The sequence below is a fragment of the Rhinopithecus roxellana genome, chromosome 16 (assembly GCF_007565055.1).
Source record: "Rhinopithecus roxellana isolate Shanxi Qingling chromosome 16, ASM756505v1, whole genome shotgun sequence".
NCBI lineage: Eukaryota > Metazoa > Chordata > Mammalia > Primates > Cercopithecidae > Rhinopithecus > Rhinopithecus roxellana.
In genome coordinates, this window is record NC_044564.1 from 3,664,138 (window position 1) to 3,682,441 (window position 18,304).

The 18,304-nt window shown below is 38.3% G+C and overlaps 1 protein-coding gene and 1 non-coding gene across 3 annotated transcripts; one reads left to right on the forward strand and one right to left on the reverse strand.

Annotated features, from left to right (window-relative positions):
- Nucleotides 1-661: 661 nt before the first annotated feature.
- On the reverse strand, nt 662-17,055 carry TLR4 (toll like receptor 4). Of its 2 annotated transcripts, XM_010358585.2 has the most exons (4): nt 16,663-17,055; nt 12,962-13,101; nt 12,543-12,709; nt 662-8,865 (listed from the first exon to the last, which is right to left on the reverse strand). In XM_010358585.2, exons 3-4 carry the CDS (start codon nt 12,680-12,682, stop codon nt 6,594-6,596), a joined length of 2,412 nt encoding a protein of 803 aa, XP_010356887.2. In that variant the 5' UTR covers nt 12,683-12,709; nt 12,962-13,101; nt 16,663-17,055; the 3' UTR covers nt 662-6,593. The 2 variants fall into 2 exon arrangements, with proteins under 2 accessions (XP_010356887.2, XP_030775350.1); XM_030919490.1 differs by lacking the exon at nt 12,962-13,101 and having other exon boundaries at nt 16,663-17,045.
- Nucleotides 13,198-13,304, forward strand: LOC115894144. Its single transcript, XR_004054179.1, has one exon. It is a non-coding gene; the product is annotated as a U6 spliceosomal RNA (small nuclear RNA).
- Nucleotides 17,056-18,304: the final 1,249 nt, after the last annotated feature.

Sequence of the window (18,304 nt, forward strand, 5' to 3'; positions counted from 1 at the left end):
AGGGATGAGAAAGTACCTAATAGGTACAAAGTATACTGTTCAGATGATGGTTATGCTAACAGCTCAGACTAAAGCATCATGCAATATATTCATGTAACAACACTGCACTTTCACTGTCTAAATCTATAAAAATTAAAATAAATTTTCTCACCTTGAAGAGAGTCTTTGTTACCCATCTTTAAAAAAATGAAGTCAGAGTAGAAACAACATGAAGTTGTCTTTTTTTTTAATAGTTTTTTTTTTTACTCTATTTTTATATAGTGTCTCCCAGGGAATCCCATAAATAGAAAGAGTGCTTATTCCTTTCTGGGGAGGTGAAGACACCTTCCAGAAAGAGTCTGAAGGGAAAGACAAGGAGAGTCCCAGGAAGAAGAAGAGTCATGCACTAGCATCTCACGGCTGAGCCCTACGAAGACAGAGGGGCAAGGTCCTGGGGTGGCTGTGCATAAAGTCAAGCTGGGTTATTTCAGGTCAGTCCTGCCTTGCTTGGCCCACGGGAAATGGAGTGTTGTTAGTATGAGTCAAAAGCTCAAATTGGTAACTGGCTGGTTTTGATTTAATTACATAGTGAGATAGTTTCCTGGGAGCATACAACACAATCCTTTCTCCTAAACATGAGTTTAATTTTCAACAAAACACTTCTCTCATAAACATCACGTCGTTTCTAAACCCTTATTGCCATTCCCAGAACTGCTTGCAGCCTTTCAGAAACCCATTATTTTATAATTATAATCAAGACTATTAGGACAGGACAATTTGTGCCAAAAAGCACATTTACACTCAGAATTGTCACTTAGCACTGTCACAGGAGGGATCATCTTTATTTCTGTAGAAATCAAGGAGAGTTGCAGACTCTGCCTTTTAAACTTTTAATTTCTAGATGGCACGGGAGTTACTGACCTTGTCTAAATTATTCTCCATTCACTCCACTAACCACCCCTGGCAGAGTAGCCCAGGACATCACAGCAAGCAATTATGTTACGGAAAGAATGCAGCCCCAAGAACCAGGCCAACCCAAGTTCATATCCTGATTCTGCTCCTTCCGATTGAACAATTCAGTCCTTTCATCTCAGTTTCTTCATCTGTGGAACGGCAAAGCTACAAATACCTGCATCAGAAGGTCATTTTAACAATTAAATGAAGTAAGCTAAAATGGTACCAGGCATGCACTAAAGGCTTAGCAACTTAAAAAAAAAAATACAGAAGGTGTGGCAAATGTTATCGTGATTAATATAAGCTGTGTGACCTATGGCAAGTTACTCCTCCTCTCTGGGCATCTCTTTTCTCATTTCTAAAATGAGAAGAGTAGCCTTTAACTCACGAGGTAGCAGTAACAATCAGATGATCATGCATGGTGCTCAATATCGTTGGTTCCTTTTGATGAACCATTTACTCCACAGATTTTACTTTGAGTTGAAAAGTTCGGTGATCTCCATAGGGGCAGCCAGAGTGTGTGATCTTATTCCAACCATCTGGGGAAAGTCCTAAGCTTTTGGAACTTCCCCCATAACCTCTGTGTTTAATCACAAGTCTGTGATGCCCATCAGGAAGTCAGACCAACTATAGACATGATAGAGCAAGCCTAGTGTTGTTCAAAGAAAGGCCACCATCTAGTGGGCCTGATTTGTTCACTGTTAAAAAATCTTTAATCACATAGCTCTTTGATTTACTTTTCCTGGCTCTTACAGTTGTAATATAAATAAAAACAAGTAATAATAATAATACTTCTCTTTGTTTAATATCAGTCAAAATTATAATGGTGAGATAGGAAGTTTTATGCATTTTGTAAGAGTAGGGTGCTCTCGGCATAGAACAGTATTTAGAAGCCCTGCCTCTGCAGTGAAGTGGACTTAGAACCTAATCTCAGTGCTGCCACCAATGAGCAGGTGACAGTGGACACATGATAGAATGGCTCCCAGACACAAACTCCTCATTTGTAAATTGGAAATACTTTAGTATCTTTCGAATTCATTGATGTGACAAACTAAATGAGATAGCACAAATAAAGCCCCTGTGTAAAACAATCGATCAATTAAATGTGACTATTGTAACTATCAACATTATCATTTTAACCAAGTGAGGTCTACCGACAAGGTATTATTACCTCCATTTCGTGTATTAAGACCTGAGCCTCAAAGCACTTCAGTGACTTTCCCACAATCACACAAGTAAATGGAGAACTGGCTTAGACTTTGGTTTTCACTCTCCCAGGGAGTTCATTGTCACATACTGTGTGAGTTCATTTAAGCCTCTCCAGGAGCCTGCTGATACTTTCTGAAAAGTTTATAGAGTCCGGAAGAAGACTGGGGTCTGACAATCTCATGAGTCGAGACCGAATCAGAAAGAAATGCTTAATTTTACTTACAGTCTCTTCTGTGGTTCCACAGCCTGGAAAAGCAGCAATTACTTTAGTGCTGTTACTGAGAAGACCTCCCAGTGCTTCTCCTAGTGCCCTCTTTATAAAGTCTTAGAGGAGTACTCACCCATAAGGACAGTGTCCCTGTATTGAACATAATACATGATTTTCAATCCTTAGAGAAACGTTACAAAGTCATATTTCTATTCTCATTTTACATTTGAGCTAAGTAGACTCAGAGAAGTGGAGCCAAGGCACACAGTTGATAAGTAGTGAATCTGAGTTATGACTTTCTCCAAAAGCCACACTACCCAAAACACCAGAAAAGTGGAAAGCACTGTGTTAACGCTCATTCTCAGTGTCTTTCTCTTCTCTTTTTGTTCTATGTCCAGATTTTCTACTTATTATTGATTCGCCCTATTGTTCACGTATCCCTTGTTTGAAGCTCCTTCAAGTCCTTTATGGAAAGATAGGGTTATACACGAATCATTTGGTGTGTATAACATATATGCATAAGTATTGGCCTAATGATTCATGGCTTCAGTTGAGAAACCCTTGACTAGTGTCAACCACACAGAAAACTGCAGGAGTTTCACTTCCTGTTTTGCCAACTTTAAGCATGAAGCAATTGGGTGTGGAAGAAAGCAAGTGTCCTTGAGTGACCTGGAGGCCCAGGCTCAGATTTTGTCACTTTCCTACTCTGTGGCCTATTGACAAATTTACTTCATCGAACTTCAGCTTTCCCATCAACAAAATGGAAAAAGTAATTATTGATTTGCTACCTCACTCAGCTAATGAGATATTTAAATATGGTTATAGTTTTGTGAATACGTTTCAAGTTGTAAGAGATCACACAAATTTAAGGCATTATAATTGGCATTAATTTTTGCTTATTCTACCCTTCATCCCTCTTAAATCCAGAGGATTTAAAGAGCTACAAAAAGGCTGTCTGAGGCCTGACTTTACTCTTTCTTCTTCTTCTGTTCTATGCATATAATTTCTTTCCCTTCTTGTCCACCTCACCTGCCATTTCTAGAATTTCCATCTGGGAAAGGGAACTGACAGGAAGAAGGCCAATGTCGGCCTTGGATATTTCAGCCTTGAAATACTCCAAGTTGTATGTTGATCTTCCTTCTCAGAGCCTTGTACATTTGCTTGAATAAATACATTTATGCAGAATTCGTATTCAAATACAAATAGAACCACACTTACATGTAGCATGGATATACACAAAATCACACATTTTCAAGCATACTAAGAAATTGATGCATACATCTATAGACAAACAATCATGTATGTATGTTAGTTCCTCACTTATCCACAGTTTCACTTTCCCAGGTTTCGTGGTCAGTTATGGTCTGAAAATAGGTGAGTACACTACGGTAAGATATTTTGAGAGAGACAGCGAGAAAGAAACATATCACATTCACATAACTTTTATTACAATATATTATTGTAACTATTCAATTTTATTATTAGTTGTTGTTAATCTCTTACTGTGCCTAATTCAGAAAATGAACTTTATCTTAGATATTTATGTATAGGAAAACATATTGCATATATGAGGTTTGGTTCCATCTGGGGTCTCAGAGACCCACTTGGGGTCTAATAACATACCCACCAAGCATAAGAGATAAGAGGAGACTGCTGTACAAGCACAAGAGTAGAGAACCCATCTCAAACAGCCATAGACATCCACTTCAAATGGATGTATTCTTCAAGAAATACAATCACACTCTCTACTATACAGATATGATCATGCAGACACACACTTTCAAATACACACAGCCCTGATAGGGATACACAGGGAGATGTGCACAAAGGCACACATCTACTTTCACTAGTACATGAGACATAGAAACACACCCAGGGATGCTCAATCACTCTAGACCTGCTCAAACCAAACACACTCTGAAACACTCAGTAACAAACACTTCTGAGTGTGGTCATATTTCCAGTTTTGACAACTGAATTTTGTTGTTTTTGCTTTTTTATAGCTTCATTCACATATAATTGATATTATAAAACTGCGTATATTTAATGTATACAATTTGATGAGTTTAGACATAGTTTTACATACCTGTGAAACCATCACCACAATCAAGGTAATAAATATATCCATCACCTCCAAAAGCTTCTTTGTGTATATATATATATGGTAAGAACACTTAACATGAGATCTAACCTCTTAACAAAATGTTAAGTGCATAATACCGTATTGTTCATTATAGGAACTCTGCTATACAGCTGATCTTTAGGGCTAATTCATCTTGCATACTATAATTTTATACCAATTAGACAACTCCCTATTTCTTCATTTCTCCCTTCCTCCTTTTCCCTAGGAACCACTGTCCTATTCTCGCTTCTATGAGTTTGACTATTTTAGAACCTCATGTAAGTGAAATCAGGCAGTATTTGTCTTTCTGCTACTTGCTTATTTTACATAGCATAATGGCCTCCAGGTTTATTCATGTTGTCATAAATGGTAGGATTCCTCCTTTTTTAGGCTGAATAATATCCCATTGTATATGTATGCACGTTTTCTTTGTCCATTTATTTTTCAATGGAAATTTGGGTTGTTTCCATAACTTTGGAAACAGTGATTGTGAACAGTGCTGCAATGAACATGGGAGTGTAAATATTTTCTTGAAATTCTGATTTCAATTATTTTGGGTATATATATACAGAAGTGAGATTGCTGGATCATATAGTAGTTCTATTTTTAATTTTTGAGAAAACTCCATACTGTTTTTCACAATGGCTACACCATTTTCCACTCCCTCCAACAGTGTAGAAGGGTTCCAATTTCTCCATATCCTTGATGACACTTCATTTTTTTTTTATAGTAGCCACTCTACCTGGTATAAGGTGATATCTCATTGTGGTTTTTATTTTCATTTCCCTGATGACATCCTCATTGTCCTTTTCTTGAATGTTCTGTTTCTGGGGAGGCTGGATGAACATTATTTTCTGGGAACCTTCTTTATACGAATCCCATTAATTCCAGACATATTGTTTTCTCAATGATAACATCCACTCTTCCCAAAATGTAGTCAGGGAGCATTGCCCAACAGGAAATAGCAATGTATACTCCCTGCCTTGAATCCCTTCACAAGTAGTTCTCCTGGCAGTGAAGAGGGTACACAGGAGGGATCCCAGCCCTCTATGTCTCTCTGCAGAGATTCAGAGATCCATCAAACATCACTTGTTCTGAAAAAACAAAATAGACTTCTGCTGCAACTCATTTCATGAGGTCACCCCAGGTTTATCAGTCCATGTTTCTGGAATCAAGAAAAAGTGACCTCCTGAGGTCATTCCACTTCCTTCCTGCCTCTAGCCCAAATTGTCCATGATAAGAACAGGAAACAGAAAATTTCTTCCCCTGTTTAAAAAAGTGCCCCCTTTAAACAAATTATTTCAATGCTGCTTTCAGACAGTCATAACTTAGTAGGCAATAACTTTGCAACGACATCGAGTGACAAAGTGACAGAATGTACTTTACATACTTCCTTGAAAAATAGTGGTTAAATAAATGTGGATATTTGAAGCAGGTCTCGAACAACCTTATTTATGATATTGGCTTATAGGCAAGACATAAAAAAATGAAAACTTGATATATAAAAATAAAAATATATCAGGGGTGATTAGTGAAAAAATAGAACATGCTCGAGAATGACCAGGATGGTTGTGGGCATGTGTTAACCAGGTTTCCTTAGGAATTAGCCACTAGACCTTAACCTCTGTAAGGAAACTGACTTAAAATTGAAGGGGCATCTTGCCTCAGGAGCCCACTGAAGTCATCAAGTAGAATTTAAATTGTATTCAATCAAAAAGGAAAAAGTGAATACCCAGTTCAGTCAAAACTACCAAAATGGTTTTATGATGGCTATAATATAATACATAATATAATTTCCATTCAAAAGACTCAGGAGAAGAACAATGTCTCTTTCTGCTTTCTCTGTCTTTATTCAACGTGATGAGGTAAGAGTTGAAATGACTTTCTCTGTCATAGGTTCCTTGGCTGAGTTGGTTGAAATACCCACCTGGAAGGCTCTGTATTTTAATCTAGCATGTATTCCCTCTGCACTGGAAGCTCCTTGAGATTAGCAACCCTGCATATCTTGTGCACCATGGAATGACTCACCCTTAGCATAAGGCCTGGCATGTGGCAGCATTTAATACTTATTAACTGAATGAATGTTGGGCCCAGCTGGGCAAGAAATGCCTCAGGAGTTTTTTATTTTTCCTCTTCAGATAGTTGTGGCTTCTTGCTAATTGCATCTTGTACCCACTGTTCTTCTGGATTCCACGATCTGCCATCCAGCAGGGCTTTTCTGAGTCGTCTCCAGAAGATGTGCTGCCCCAGGACACTGTCCTCCCACTCCAGGTAAGTGTTCCTGCTGAGAAGGCGGTACAGCTCCACCTGCTGCCTGAGCAGGGTCTTCTCCACCTTCTGCAGGACAATGAAGATTATGCCTGCACGACTGCTCAGAAACTGCCAGGTCTGAGCAATCTCATATTCAAAGATACACCAGCGGCTCTGGATGAAGTGCTGGGACACCACAACAATCACCTTTCGGCTTTTATGGAAACCTTCATGGATGATGTTTGCAGCAATGGCCACACCGGGAATAAAGTCTCTGTAGTGAAGGCAGAGCTTAAAGGGAGGCACCCCTTCTTCTAAATTCTTTACTAGCTCATTCCTTACCCAGTCCTCATCCTGGCTTGAGTAGATAACAAAGGCATCATAGATGTTTTCACCTCTACCATACTTTATGCAGCCAGCAAGAAGCATCAGGTGAAAATAGAACTTATAGACCAGAACTGCTACAACAGATACCACAAGCACACTGAACACAGACACACCAATGATGGTCTTATTCATCTGACAGGTAATATTCAAACTCAGCACCGGCATGCCCTGTTTATCTGAAGGTGTTGCACATTCCATTCGTTCAACGTCCACCAAGAGCTGCCTCTGGTCCTTGATCCACTTCAGGAAACTCTGGTGTTCACAAGTACAAGCAAAGCCATTCTGAGTAAGATTTAAGTAAGCTAGACTACTTGGAAAATGCTGTAGTTCCTGGTTTTTGGAAGTCATTATGTGATTGAGACTGTAATCAAGAACCTGGAGGGAGCGCAGACACTTATAAGGAAACGTATCCAATGAAAAGAAGTTGTTGTGGCTCATATTTAGTACCCGAAGCTTGTTGAGTGTGTCAAATGCTGTTGGAGACAACTGCTCCAGTTGACACTGAGAGAGGTCCAGGAAGGTCAAGTTTTTCAGATCTGTGAAGATATCTGGAAGGAAGTTTTCCTGGAAAGAATTGCCAGCCATTTTCAAGATTTTGAGACTGAGCAAGCCATCGAAGATGCCATTGAAAGCAACTCTGGTGTGAGTATGAGAAATGTCAAGGTAAATGAGGTTTCTGAGTGATAGGAATACCGAAAACTCACTCATCTGTTTCAAATTGGAATGCTGGAAATCCAGATGTTCTAGTTGTTCTAAGCCCAAAAAGTTTGAACCCATGGTAATAACATCATTGAAGCTCAGATCTAAATACTTTAGGCTGGTTGTCCCAAAATCATTTTGAGAACAGCAACCTTTGAAACTCAAGCCATTTCTACTGAGATCTAGAAACTCAAGGCTTGGTAGATCAACTTCTGAAAAAGCATTCCCACCTTTGTTGGCAGTGAAAGTAAGCCTTTTGAGAGATTCGAGTTCCAATGTGGGAAACTGTTCAAATTTACAGTTAACTAATTCTAAATGTTGCCATCTGAAATTATGAGAAAAGTCTTCTACCCTTTTAATAGTCACACTCACCAGGGAAAATGAAGAAACATTTGCCAAACAATTAAATAAGTCAATAATATTATTGAGGTAGTAGTCTAAGTATGCTAATCGGAATTCTTCAATGGTCAAATTGCACAATCCCTCCAGAGCAGATTTGTCAAACTCTTCCAAGTTTCTTTCATTTCTAAATTCTCCCAGAACCAAACGATGGACTTCTAAACCAGCCAGACCTTGAATACAAGTTTTCATTACATTTAAACCATCAAAATTACTTCTCAAAGTCAGCTTATGAAGCCTAATTTCTTTAAATGCACCTGGTTGGATAAAGTTTATAGGGTTCAGGGACAGGTCTAAAGAGAGATTGGGTAGGGGCATTTGATGTAGAACCTGCAAGTCTTTGCAATAAATACTTTGAATCTTGTTACTGGAAAGGTCCAAGTGCTCTAGATTGGTCAGATTAGAAAAATACTCAGGTAATTTGAAAGACTGGATAAGATTGTGAGCCACATTAAGTTCTTTCAAAGTTTTGAGATGTCCAATGGGGAAGTTCTCTAGAGATGCTAGATTTGTCTCCACAGCCACCAGCTTCTGTAAACTTGATAGTCCAGAAAAGGCTCCCAGGGCTAAACTCTGGATGGGGTTTCCTGTCAATATTAAGGTGGAGAGGTGGCTTAGACTCTGATATGCCCCATCTTCAATTGTCTGGATTTCACACCTACAGGAATAAAAATACATTGATTATATAACATTTCTGCTGAATAAGAACCTAAAATAGAATATTAATCCTAGTCATCCAGTTCTTCATACGGAATGTGATGGGTAATATGATTGTGCATAGGCAAAGACATCAAGCAGGACAGATGATGATGGCATGAGCAAATAAGAAGCCCCACAGATTGAGTATTATCATACTGGCTGTAATGATAGGCTCTTTTTTGTCATGTTAGGCATACATGATAAGCAGAGGAGAAAATCCATAAGAAGGAAATCATTTAAACATGAATAATTGACATATATAAAGATTGTGCAGTTGATAAAGCATGTAATCGCCTTGGATCAAGTTTAGCCATTTTCTGTCACACAAAATTGTGATTATACATCTGATTGGTACAGATAATATGGATAGTTGTTAGTTGTTAGCCAAGATAAATGACTGGTAAATGTCAATTTGAGAGATATGAAAAATTACACATAAGTGTCACAGATACTCTTAATGTTTATGAAAAGTGCATACATGATAGCTCGATACTTGAAAGTTGTTGTTATCAGAGGTAAATGCTTGTAACCTGTGATAGGAGTGAGTTTTGTGAAAAACAGTGAAAATCATGTGCTATAAGAGTTCACATCCAGAGAACTGTTGTGAACCAAGAGAATCAAAGTAGGCTTCTCTGAGAACACTTAAGTTGAAAATTGAAAGATGAGTAGAAGTTAACGATAAAAGGAGGTGAAGTGAACAGCAAACACAAAAGCCCCAAGGTTGACAGCAAAAAATGACACACAGAGTAATCATGACAAATAGCTTCCATGGTTGGAGTACAGAGATGAAATTGGAGTGTACAATATGGAGTTGTGGAGAAAGAAGATTTCCAATTAGGCAGAGGTTTACCACTCGGAGGAAGGGTTTTGAATTTTATCCCAAGAGAAATGAAAGCCATCCTACATACAATGTTCAGAGACATGTTCTAGAGATAGGGCTTTGATGCAGCCAGCAAACAGCGAGCCATCATGATAAATGATAAATTCCTTTATCATTGCAGGTGCTTGTCAGTTACAACGTACAAATAAGTTCTTTCTTAATCCAGTATGAATTATATTTACAATATTCCCCACCCATTTTAGCTTCTTCAGGAGTTTCCTAGATAATAAAAGCATTGTGGTCCAATCTTTTGTTATTTATTGGTAACTAGATAAAGGATAGGCAGTATACTAGAAAGAACACTGGAAGAGTGGACAGAAGAGCTTGGGTTTGGTGTTTCTGCAGTTCTCTCCTACTGGGTGATCTTGAATACCTCTTTTCCTCTCTAGGTTTTAGTTACCACATTTATAAATCAAACAGCTGAACTTGATTATTTTTGAAGTTCTCTCTTTCAATTATATGATTTTTACAGCCCATCATTCTATCTCTGCATTGCTGTATACACCAGGCAAGAATTAAAGGGTCTTGCTGTATCTCTATATCATTACATTGGTGATAGTCACTTTAGAGAAGTAGAGTATTAAGACAAAGAGAACAATTAAGTTGGATTCTGGAGATGTGAACTTAAATCTTTGGTCTGTGGCTAACAAGCAATGATAATGTATATAAGTCACTTAAATTATTCAAGCTTCAGCTTCTTCATCTATAAAAAGAAACATACATATATATTATGGATTTCTATAGGGGGAAGAAGGCTGCCTGGTCTATCACAAAGCATTCTTGCAAGACTAGTTGAGTTACTGTATGTGAACACTGTATGAAAAGGCAAAGGATGTCTATTGTGCTATTATTTGTGCTTGCCCTAATTCAGAATCTCCTATGGGCTAGCCAGAAGGGAAGCTGGCCTCTCTATAAGCACAGATTTAAGGTTTCTGGGGCAAGTTTCTTGGGTATCGAGTGGATTGAAGATGAATTACATAATAGACATTGTTTGGTGAAAAACTACTTGTTTGGAAAAAAAAAAAAGCGGGGGGAGAGGTGGTCTACCTTAATAGAGTATGTGACAAAATTTTCACGCAGAAAACTGAAATTTAGAACATAATGGCATAGATTCAGCTGGTAGCCATTATCCTAAGCAAATAAACAAAGGAACAGAAGGCCAAATACCATGGGTTCTCACTTTATAAGTAGGAGCTAAACATGGGGTACACACGGACTTAAAGATGGCAAAAATAGACCCTGGGGATTACTAGAGAGGGGATAGAGAGAAAGCAGCAAGGGTTGAAAAACTAACTATTGGGTACTATGCTCAGTACCTGAGCGATGGTATCAATTGTACCCTACACCTCAGTATTACACAATATAACCATGTAAACCCCTGATTCAAAAATAAAAGTTGAAATTATTTAAAAAAACGAATGAAATTCTGTAATAATAATACTTTATGCTTACAAAATATACTTTATAAAAATTTAAATATATACAGCGTATTAATATTTATTATCACATTTAATCCAGCAAGATAAGTTGCATCATTTCCATTGATCAGACATGAAAACTAAGACTAAGGGAGATGAAGTAATATGCCTAAGGTTACATGGTTATAAATGCTGGGGGTAAACTTGGCTCCAGTCTTCTGACCCCAACAGGGCTCTATGCACTATACCACTGCCTTTGAATTGTTCCATTACCGCTTTGTTTTATCCTACCTCTATCCAAGTTAGGGCATAATAGGTCATATGCTCACTCTTCTACAGAAATGTCTGCTCTAAAAAGGATTTTCATATTGTGACCTTAGTCTTTATCAATAATTTCTACAACAAAAAATATGTAAAATGTTTTGAAATGTTTTACAAACCACTGCAGAGAACATTATCCATTATCTAGTCTGATTTGCAAATAAGGCCCCGATGATGAAAACCCTTTTAGAATTTGGTTCCCTTAAAATATCATGATGACAGTTTCACCTGCCACAACAAACGATATACTTCCCTGCATCAGAAAAGAAAATCTTAGCCACTATTCCCTGCCCACAGCAGATGTCTTCCTTTAATCTTGACATCTTTCTCCTTGGATTACTTGACTTTTCCTAATTCCCTATCCTCTGCCCTACTTTTAATATTCTAGACATTGTTTGAATCTTATGCAGTTCATGAAATCTTTCTTGACTACCCGCCACAGAGAAGTCCCTCTTCTGAAAAATACAATTTGGTACCTTTAGTTTAGACACAGTTTATCACCTACTACTATATATTGTTTATTTATATCAGCTTCAAGATCCAAAGAATCATAATTAAAATGTGTTGAATATATGCTATGTACCCAGGACCATACCCAGGACTTTAAGGTATTAACTCTTTCAAGAAGATATGCCTCCTTAACAACAGGGGCTGTGTGTTATATATCAATATATACCTGTCTTCTTGCAGAGTGTACAACATATAGCAAATAGTCAATAAATAGCCACTTATGAAAGAATTTAAGCTAATTTTCTCTCCTGTCTTAAAAGAAAACCTAAAAATTAGAATTTCCTTTAGAAGCTGTCTCAGCCAACTGTCTATTTCACAGATGAGAAAATTGAGACCTGAAGAATAGAGGTAGCATGGTCAAGGTTATACAGTTAATAAGACATCTGTTGTATGAATGAATAAGTGAGTGCAGATGAGACTCCACCAAGCAAGCTTTCCACTCCAATAATGAAATGATAGGACAATGAACATCTCACCTTGTGCAGTATGTAAAAGTGCGTTCATTACCTGGATAAATCCAGCACCTGCAGTTCTGGAAAACGGAAGAAGCTATAGCTGCCTAAATGCCTCAGGGGATTAAAGCTCAGGTCCAGGTTCTTGGTTGAGAAGGGGATGTTGTCGGGGATTTTGTAGAAATTCAGCTCCATGCATTGATAAGTAATGTTAGGAACCACCTGCAATGATTACACATGAAATGAAGGGTCTTGACTGCATGGTCTCCCAACTCCCCTCTCCTAGACAAGAGATGGTGCGGGGGCGGGGAGGCTCTTTTTGTGCAAGCACAAAATTCAGTCGACCTTTTATCATCCATCTGTCCTTTCTTCCATCCATCTATCCATCCATCCATTCGCTCAATTCATACTTATAAAATGTCTTAATCTAAATTAGAAAGTAAAGAGCAAATACTATGTGCTCAGCATTCTAACCTCTGTGATAAAATGGCAGCATTTAGCAAGAAGCAATGGAATCAGGGGGTGAAGGGCTGAGGCTCCGGAGTCTGAAAGCTCTGGGTTTTCTGAAAGCTCTGGGTTTCATGCCAGCAATTCCGTGTGGTTTAGGGCAAAGTCTTTTAAAATAAAACAAAACAAAACAAACAAAAGAAAAACTTCAGTGAGCCTCATTTTATCAGATGTAAAATGTAGGTATTAAAATATCCAATATCGTGCTTGCTGCAGTAGCACATATACTAAAATTGGAAGGATACAAAAAAGATTAGCATGGCCCCTGCACAAGGATCACACACAAATCCATGACACATTCCTTATTTTCATGATCTATGCAGCAAATCACCATGGCACACATTTACCTATGTAACAAACCTGAATGCTCTGCACATGTACCACTGAACTTAAAATAAAAGTTGGAAATACAAAAACTAAATAAAATATCCAGTATCATTCTAAATACCCCCCATCATCAGGGAGACTGTCTGGCAGTCAAGATGTCCAGAACTTCCTTAGTCATGGCCTGGATTTTGACAGCTGCATTATTTTTCTTGGCTCATTGACCCTTGTTGTAGAAATAGGGGGAAATCTTTAGAGTGCATGGATTCCCATGGTGGAACCTAGTAAATAAGGTCAAGTGCTTTATGCTGTCTTCGTTCTTACGCTGCTTTCTAGCCTACTTTCCCACATTTTTTGTAAGCCTAATTCTCTAACGTTCCCATCTAATTTCTGAACGTTCTCATTTTCTCTGACAAAATTCCTTGCAGAAGCCAGCTAATTGTAGTTTTCTGTTGTTTGAAACCAATAGAATCTGTTTGAAGGATTAAATGAGATAAGGTGTTTGAAGAGCTTATTTAAAAGCCCACTGCAGTATAAGTGATCAATAGATGTTAACATTAATTATTATTATCTATTATTAATCCCTTACCATATGCCAGCATAGCTCTTGTTTGTTGTATACTTTCACTTAATCTTTAAATAAGCATTTTAAAGATGAGGAAAATGGAAAATCATAGAGATGAAGTAATATGCGCAAATTCAGAGTTCAAACACGCAGATCTTCATTTGTATTCTGCTTAAATGTTACAAGCCATGGAGCCTCAAAGACAGTACTGCCTAATAGAAACAGAGCCAGGCACTCTTTCTTTGCCCTCTTTTATTCCCTTTCACAGGATGCACCACCATCTAACATTATGTTGTCTATGTGATTGTTCCCATCGGATTGTTCATCTCCTGTACTCCATTGCAAGTTTCAATGGGTTTGCCCACTGCTTTGTCTCCAGCACTCAGAATGGTGTCTGGCAAATGGTTGATGCTCAATAAATATTTGCTGAATCAATAACTGATTGAATAACTGATTAAATGAAGGTTTACTTAAGTCCACATTGTAGACATTTTCTGTCAAGCGCTGTGGGCATTACAAAGAAAAATACGATGTGGCTCCAGACTTCAATGGACTCACAGTCTAGAGAAAGAGTTTAGATAGGAGCAAAGCTAATACTGTCTCAAGGGGCCATAAAATAGGCTTAGAAAATTTGTCCTGTGGTTCAGAGAAAGCAGAGATCAAGTCCGTATTCAAGAAAGGCTTCCCAGAAAAGGAAGATTTTAAAGTGGGTCTCGGAAGATGAGTAAGGTTTAGATACGTGGAAAGGGGAAGAAAAAACATGTCGTAAGGAGAGGACAACATGAGCATGGAAAGAGTGGAAAACAAACTTAGATTAGCTGGTGAGTGGTAGGAGTAGTGAAACCTAAGTAAGAGGGCAAGCCAGATCAGGAGGGCCTCAGACTTTGTCCTGCAGCAATTATTTCAATCATTTATCACATATAAATTTAGCGGCTACTGTGTGCTGGCCACTGGAAATATAGTGGTCCTTACCAATTCCATTACAAAGGAAGAGAGAGAAAATAAACAAACAAAAATATAAAATGTTGTGCTCCGGAAAAAAAAATTAAGCAATAAAAGGAAATTTGAGGCAAATAAGTGACGCTGGAGAGCTCTACATGGGGCAATCAAGGAAGACTGCCCTGAGGAGGGGACATTTAAGCAGAAATCTGAATGGAGTGATTAAACCATGAAAATGACCAGGGCTGCACTGACCAATATGGTAGTCACTTGCCATACACAGTTATTAAACATAAGAAACGTGAATAGTCTAAATTGAGATGCATGGTAAATGTAAAATATATACTAAATTCCAGATTTAGTACCAAACAAGGAATGTAAAATATCAGTAATAGGTAAATATATATTAAAAATTTAAACATTATTTTAAATATGCTAAGTTAAATAAAAATATTAAATTCACTTGTTTCTTTTTTTAATGAGGCTACTAAAAACTTTAAAAGTACATATGTGGTTCACATAATATTGCCATTGGATAGCACTGATCTAGCATTCTAGGTAGAAGAAATAGCCAGTGCAAAGGCCCTGTGGTAGAAACCTGTCCTAATGGCAATGGAGAGTTATCAAAAGTTTTTAAGGAGATAATTTGTTAGATCAAAGCTTAAGGAAAAATAATAACAACAAATGCAAATACATAACAAACAAGAACGTGTAGAATGAATTAAAGGAAGAAGACTGGAATCAGGAAAGCAGTCACTGTGTAAGAGTCAATGCCAGGGGAAATGAGGGCCTGCCGTACAGTGGCAAGAAGGGGATGGGCAGGTATGGACAGGCTTCAGGGACTTACAGGAAATCGTACATGGGGAAAAGAAGAAGTCAAGGTTGGCTGTGGTTTTATCTCACAGTGAGCCTAATTAGAAAATCTAGCTCCACTAACCTAACAGCAGAGGGATACAGAGAAGAAGATAAGGAGGAGGACTACGGGCAGGGAATTGAGGGAAGGGATGGCTTTGAGATAATGAATTACTCTTTGCTAAATATTACTTGATTTTCTCCCATATCTTCAACTTCAGGACTGCAGCTGGCTTTGCCTCTCTTGAGTTTCTGACCCTACCTCACTGTAAATCATTTTCTTTTTCTAAAGCAACTCTGAAGTCTGTGCAGGGGAAAAACAAAAGAGATCCATCATGAATAAGATTACCAACCAGTTGATTGGTATTTCACCAAGAAACAAACTGTTGCAATAGCTTATATTACACATATTTCCCTCTTGCTTTTTTCTTCTCTCTCTCCTTTCCTTTTTCATTCTCTTATTTTTTTCATCCTCTGGACAAAACTATATGACTGCATACAGAAGTCTGACACCCACTTAGAAAGTTCTTTCTGTAGAGACACACACAAAAAAGCCATCTTCTTCCTGAGATTGAAAGGAGCAGGGTAACTGCTTGAAGCTGAGTGTAAAGACCACCGGTGGAAAGAAATGACACTGAAGCAATCTGTTTATTCTCTGGTGAAGAAGGTATTATAATCCTCTTATAGATGCGAAAACTAGTCTCAGACAGGTTTGATAATTTTTTCACACAGCCACAAGGTAGCAGAGCAGGGACCTTACGCAGATCTATGTAATCTAATGCCCCTGTTGGCACTCAAAATCTCCAAATGGAACAAACCCCCATTGGCTGCCTTTAGTGCCCTTTAACAATGAATTATTTGATCTCTGTGGCTTCTTGAGTCTTTAAGGTAATTTAACTCTTTTTTGCAAAAATAAACCGGGGCACACAGTGAGGAGTTCTGGGCAGAAGTGAGGGAGAGTTCAGAGGCGCTGACTCCAGCCACATACCTCCACGCAGGGCTCCCAGCTTTCTGGTCTCACGCAGGAGAGGAAGGCCATGGCTGGGATCAGGGTCCCAGCCAGGCGCAAGGCAGATGTCATCCTGGCATCATCCTCACTGCTTCTGTGAGCGACAGTGGCCCTGTAAACGCGTGGCTCGCTATCACCGTTTCACCGGGCAGTTTCTGAGGCACTGGTGTCTTCTCTTCCTCAAGCCGGTGCCCCACAGCAATTGGTATATTCAAAGCAGTTCTGGGCTAAAGGGTGAGAGGAAGTGAAAGTTGCAACCTTAGCATTCTGGACTTCTGTTTGTCTAATAGTTATCTCTTTTGTCACAGGAGAGGAAGTTAGAAGGAGAAGAAGAAAACGCCTGCAGACCAGTGGCTAAAGAAACAGCAAGAGGAAGCTAGTTGGCTTTTATCCCAGGAAGTCATCTGACCTCTGTCTGGGCTTGGCAAATTTAGGAAAACCATCAGATGCTGTTAAAATAGCCCTTGTAACTCTCTAGAATGATGGTGATTTTCCAATTTTGTTTCAGCTGTGGAAACACTATTTGTATTAGTTTGCTGGGGCTGCCATAATGAATTACCACAGACTGGGTGGCTTAAACCACAGAGATTTATTTTCTCACAATTCTAGAGGCTTCCAGTCTGAACTCAAGATGTCAACAACTGTGTCTAAATTCTAATCTCCCTTTCTTATAAGGACACCAGTTATATTGGATGAGGGCCCACCATAATGACCTCATTCTATCTACATACCTCTTTCAAGGTTCTCTCTCCATATACGGTCATAATCTGAGGTAGGGGGTTTAGGACCTCGATATATAAGCTTTTGCAAGGATGCAATTTGGTCCACCTCTTCTTGTGAAGAAACTCACATACAAAACTGAAAATAAAGCTCCAGTGAAACACAGTTTGAAAAGTACAAGAAGATTGGTAAAAATCTGGGACTTCAGAATTGAATATACTGAAGTTCAGATCTCAGCTGGGTGACTCATGGCCTCAAGGCATTGGTCAAGTCATGTAAACTACTAAGTTTTACTTTCTTTCTTTTTTTTCCCCCATTTTCCTTATTATGGTAAAATCACGTAACATAACATGACATGACATAACATAACATAACATGTATTACCTTGACCATTTGTATGCGTACAATTCTGTGGCATTAATTACGTTCATATTTTTGTACAATCAACACTATTCATTAAGCAATAACTCCCCATTTCTCCTTTCCCTAGCCCCTGGAAACTATGCACTGCTTTTTGTCTCTATAATTTTGACTACTCTAGGTATCTCTTAGAAGTGGAATCATACAGTATGTGTCTTTTTGTAACTGGTTTATTTCACTTTGCATAATGTCTTCAAGGTTCATTTCCGTGTAGTATAGATCAAAGCATCCTTCTTTTTAAAGCTGAACAATATTCCATTCTATGTACATACCACATTTTGCTTATCCATTTGTCTGTTCATGGACACTTGCATTGTTGCCACACATTAGCTATTATGAATAATGCTGCCATGAACATGGTTGTACATGAACATGGTTTAACATGGTTAAAATATCTCTTAAAGTCCCTGCTTTCAGTTCTTCTGAATATGTACTCAGAAGTTAGATTGCTGGATCATATGGTAAATCTATTTTTAATTTT